General features: G+C 39.6%; 2 protein-coding genes across 2 annotated transcripts in view; both read right to left on the bottom strand.

Moving 5' to 3' along the window:
- LOC143034816 (uncharacterized) overlaps positions 1-2,686 on the bottom strand; it is a 28,224-nt gene extending 25,538 nt beyond the window's left edge. Inside the window, exon 1 of the mRNA XM_076201162.1 lies at positions 340-2,686. Within this exon, the coding sequence (XP_076057277.1) occupies positions 340-2,686 (2,347 nt within the window). The remainder of the gene's footprint in view (positions 1-339) is intronic.
- Positions 2,687-2,781: 95 nt separating this feature from the next.
- On the bottom strand, positions 2,782-4,071 carry LOC143034815 (uncharacterized). The gene has a single exon (XM_076201161.1). The coding sequence runs from the start codon at positions 4,069-4,071 to the stop codon at positions 2,782-2,784; it is 1,290 nt and encodes a 429-aa protein (XP_076057276.1).
- Positions 4,072-5,255: the final 1,184 nt, after the last annotated feature.

The following is a 5,255-nucleotide window of genomic DNA, read 5'->3' as shown; positions in this document are numbered from 1 at the left end:
CGACCGCGTATATGCGATTTATACCCTTACAGGGATGGCCCGTGTCACGGGGTCCGTCATTGTAATCTTTTTGCCGGATCCCCGTTCAAATCGGTTAGGGACGTCGTGACATTAAAACATTTTGGAGAATTTTTTTTTTTTTTTGTCCCGCTCTCAGCCAATCAGCCGTCTCCGTTGCCGTGACGTCACCGCTCTCGGCCAATCAATTGTCTCCGTTACCCTGACGTCATCACTCTCTCAGCCAATCAGCGGGTTGAAACTCATCCAGGAATTTGCAAAGAATATTTTTAGGACACCTTCAAACAAAGGTTATAAAATAAACAACTGTAGATTATTCACTTCTTTTATTTTCGTCATTTTCGTCAGAATCACATTTACACTTTTTCTTCGGATCAGTAGGTGGTGTAGTTTCTCCTTCATCGCTGCTGTATCTCTTGACTGCGCGGATAACTTTGTCTTCGATTTGCTTCGGCATTTTGGCGATGGGTTCTTGTATATTTTCGAAAAATTTGGCTTGAGATTCTATGAGAAATTTGAATCTGTTTTCGTCAATAGATTCAGAATCTGAATCATTAACGTTTTCGTTTAAATTTTCAAAGTCTGGCAGAATCATTTTGATAGCGTCTTCTTCTGAAATTTGATAAGCCTCCTTGAGTATTTCTACTTTCCCGAGCTCTGGTTCCTCCTGTGCGAAGACTAAAGGTTCGTTTTCAGATGTTACCTGAGGCACGTCTTCGTCTGTACTGACAAACTCACTGCTGAAAACATCTTTATATACGTTGTTAACAGCTTGTTTCATCTGGTAGTTACCATTTACTTTTTCCCAGCCAGTGTAAATTATGAGAGAATTCCAGTTGGTTACTCGCGAACATGCGACGTAAAGTTGTCCGTGCGCGAAACACTGGACAGAATCCAAGAGAAGACCACAACGTTCGAAAGTTTGTCCCTGAGATTTGTTGATTGTCATTGCGTAACTGAGTTTGACTGGGAATTGTTTGCGTTTGAAGTGAACAGGCGTGTCTTGTGCCTCTAACGTTATCCTAGGAATCAAAACCTGTTCTCCTGCGTAACTTCCACCTAAAATTTTGCCCACGATAATATTCTTTTGTAAGTTTGAAACAATTATTCTGGTACCATTGCAGAGCTTTGGCGGACAAATATTTCGAATAACCATCAAAACACATCCCATCTTCACTTTCAGTTCATGGAGAGGGAGAGACGGACTCGTTAACGCGTTGAAAACTGACGTCTGAATCTCCATATCATTTTCGGAAGCAGTGTCTACACTGTTATACACTATCTCTTGTTCCTTTATCTTGTCGTATACCATTGAATTTATACTATCAACATCATCATTAGTGGGAGAAATAATAGCTCGCTTCTCAAAATAAGAAACGTTTAGATTGTTATTTTCTATGTCATCGTAGACCTTTTTCACTAAATCTTTGCGGGTTTTAACCTTTATTCCGAAATTTCTGGGCAAGCAAACGGGTCCAGTTTCTCCTGTGCCTATCCCTAATAAACTTTTCGCAAAAGATTTGTTTTCAACGTCATTTTCCGTCAATTCCAATTTTGTCAAACCTTCCCAGAAATAACTCGATTTGATACAGTGATCAATTTCCTCATCTTTTCCTCCACCCCGTATCACTGGAAGAATTTGTCGGAAATCTCCCGCGCAAACAAAAACTATTCCTCCCATGAATTTGTTATTTCCTAGGATGTCTCTGAGGGTTATATCGAGAGCGGTTAGCGTGTTTTTGTTTGCCATCACTACTTCATCCCAAACAATTAAAGACGTCATCTGCAGTAACCTTGCTAGCTCAGAATTTTTCTTGATACCGCAGGTGCGAATTTCATCGTATTCCATTAGAGGAATTTTGAACATGTTGTGGGCTGTTCGCCCTCCATGTAAAGCTGTAGCAGCGATACCCGAAGAGGCAACAGCCAAAGCTATTTTCCCCTGGGAGCGAACAGAATCTAACAGCATGTTTAAGACGAAATATTTACCAGTGCCCCCTGGGGCGTTCAAGAAAATTCCATTACTATTGAAGATACAACCGTTCTTGATCCGAGACATCACTACGTCGTAACAGTGTCTCTGCTTGTCGTTTAAAAGTGACATTTTTTCGTTCACATTTTTCTGTATACTTTCTTTGTTATAGGACTTTTCTCTGCGAATAACATTTGATGTTTTTTCACCATCTCTAGAAGGTGGAAGCCCATACTGGGTGATTTTTCCACCTCCACAATTCCACACATGTTCTTGTATATCGTCTAAAGCGTCCAAATAAATTTCATCGTTGTACTCGGTTAACTTGTGGTGATACAGAAAATCACTGGCGAACAAATCTTTGGTCTCTTCCCAGATTCCTGATTGATCTTCCAAATCTGAAAAAACCAACATGCTCGCATAAGTCTCTCTTAGTTGTTTTCGGTCATTAGTGTGGTTAATTATTTCCATTATTGTATGTTTCCATGTTTCTTCATCGTTTAGGAGACCCATCGCTTTGACTGCTTCTCTATAGGAAGAATATGCTTGACCGTCGACAGTTCGAAGATCTTTGAAAGATGTGGGACCACGGCGGTACGTTAAGAGAAGTCTCAAGTAAAACAGTTCAACTGTTTTGCTCGTCACTGCTCGAATGCGTCCAAGTGAAGATGTACACGTTTTCCGTTCGATCCACATAGCAAACTTTTCGTCATAAGAGAAGTGATTTGGGATCTCGTGATAGTATAATTTAGCTGCGAATTCACTTTCCGAACATAATTTGAAAAACGGTGTCAGCTGAGTATCTTAGTTCTTCTATCTATTTCTCTCGCTGAAGAATCTTCCGAATAGAAGACTTCATTTTCTCCTTCCAAGTGTAAGTCAAGAGTAGTTACAGCTGGAAAACTTTTATGGATAGCGAACTTGAATATTTTCCAAGTTGCTTCATTAGCGTTTACATATCTTGCCTCTTGGAAATTTTTAATTTCGTTTACAGCCCCTTTGTCGGTTGACTTTGTGAACAGTATGCGATCGCATCCCTTATTTACGTACTTTGTGACATAGGCTATACACATGATGGAGTTGGAACATTCTACGTTGATGTGAGCATTATACTTCAAGCATAGATACGGGTTGTAAGGCACAACCCATGAGTTGTCTATAGTAACTTTCTTGCCCTTTATATTTCGCGTGAAAGAATGTCTACCTTCACCGATAGATCTTCTCTTGCACAGCGGGTATCCATTGTTTCCAAAAAGTAGATCCTTTCTACACGTTTTAGGGAAACTTTTACCACATGTTTCTCCTTTATTGTTTTTCCCCTGACGACAACACAAATTTGACTCATCATAACCTTTACAGGGACCGTGAATCATGCATTTTGTGACAATTCCATGAAGTCCAGGTTCAGTTTTCTCATCGGGTATTTCTGATGAAATAAGCTTTTCAACCACATCTGCGGTTACCCACTGTTCCATCCACAGCAAGATGTGAACATGAGGAAGACCTCTCTTCTGCCATTCAATACTGTAAAGGTTAGCCTTCACACGTCCAAAAATATGTTTCTTGGTCAAATCGTCCATTAGGCTATCAACTTTCAACTTGAAAATTCGACTAACCAAATCGGGACGATCATATGATTGAGTTTTAAAAGAACCTGTTTGGTTCATTGCCAATTGTATTTCCTCCCATTGAGGATTCATTGTGAAAGTGATGAAAAAGTCTGGAGAACCGTAATGCGTGACAAATGCAAGAGCATCTTGTTGACGTTGCTTCATGTATCGTGGTCCTCCGACAAACGTTGCGGGAATAATGACCCTTTGTCCCGACTCTTTTGCGTCTTCTCCACGCAAAATGTCTGCACGTTCTCTTCTGATTTGCTTCTGATTCTGTTGCAAGTAGGACAACTTGTTACTTTCAATTTTCACATAGTTATCCACTGCGAATTGCTGAAAAAGCCTTCTTCCCTTTGTCAAGTAATTGAAAACTCCATCTCTCTCCATGTATAAAGACGAATAATACATGGAAGCTGATAGCCGATTGTAAGTTCCAACTTCCTTTCCAGCTTTACCCTGCTTCTTCATTTTATAAGAGTAGCCCGCGTCTCCGTTAGGAAACAATAGCGGGTACTGGAAAATGTCGTAAAAATAATTGGTATGTTCAACAAACCTCGTGAGAAATTTTGAATTTTCCTTTGGAGAACTTATTGTTATCATCAATGGATCTCTAGAAGGGCCAAGATTAACAATTCCTCCAACTTCTGAGGAGAAAAAAGGTAGATGATAAACACCTTTATGCTCTCGTGTATTCACATTTTCGGCTGTTTTGAGTTATTGTCATGTCAGGGACGTTTCCGTGTTGTTTAACGTGAGCTTGTATGAGCGATTTCGCAGACTCTATTTCTTTCAGCATTCCCGAAAGACACGTTATTTACCGTCATGTAGTCGTAAACCTGGGTTATTATTGACTCGTTGTCAGACACTTCATTTTCTTCTCTTGTTCGGCGTTTTCTTGTGTTGTCATTCTTGCTTCTTTTAAGAGCTTCTTTGTCCTTCATCGTATTAGCACGCAACTTAATTTGCTGGTCTTTAGTGTGATAGAAGTATAAGTCTATGAACAAATTACTCGATTTCCAAAATGGTTTTGCCGCTTCTCGTATTTTCTCGTCATCCTCTAGTAATAAGCTAGGTTTCAAGAAACCAATTTTATGGTATATTTTACCTTGAATTTTATAACAAAGAGGTGAATCTGACAAACTTAGATTGTTATTGGACGTTGAAAATGACGTGAAAGAAAACATTAGGTTGAATCCAACTAAATTATCTAAAAATCGTCTGGAAAAAGGGGATGTACCATCGTACAAACCTTTAGATCTCTCATGTTTAATTTCCGAAGGTATCAACGAGGGAGTTTGCCCAGCATTACAACATATAGTCTTGTTTTCCTTTTTCCACAACAAAGCCTGACACATTTTACATCTGAAATCACCGATTCTACCAACGGAATGCTCAGAAACTTCTTTTTGGTCAGTTTCACGGAGAGCCCCTATATACTTAATGTCAAGCGCTTCACACGGATCCATATCTGGCTTCTTTCTGTGTCGCTCCATACGTTCTTCCCGCATTTCGTCGAGAATTTTTTCTTCTTCTTCTGAAAATACACGTATTGCCTTTTCGTTGAGAAGATTTCTAGCTACTTTATTTCTTGCTACTATTTTTGCTGTTTCCTCCTTTTTCTTTTGCGCTACAGCCCTTTTGGCCTCTTTTAA

Source organism: Oratosquilla oratoria, chromosome 18, assembly GCF_046742065.1.
Source record: "Oratosquilla oratoria isolate Oo_2021 chromosome 18, ASM4674206v1, whole genome shotgun sequence".
In the NCBI taxonomy this organism is placed as follows: domain Eukaryota; kingdom Metazoa; phylum Arthropoda; class Malacostraca; order Stomatopoda; family Squillidae; genus Oratosquilla; species Oratosquilla oratoria.
Note: the sequence above shows the minus strand (reverse complement) of the source record. Positions and strands in the feature narration are given on the sequence as shown.

Coding starts and splice junctions, on each gene's coding strand:
- LOC143034815 (XM_076201161.1), bottom strand. CDS start 4,071: ATGAAGAAGCAGGGTAAAGCTGGAAAGGAAGTTGGAACTTACAATCGG.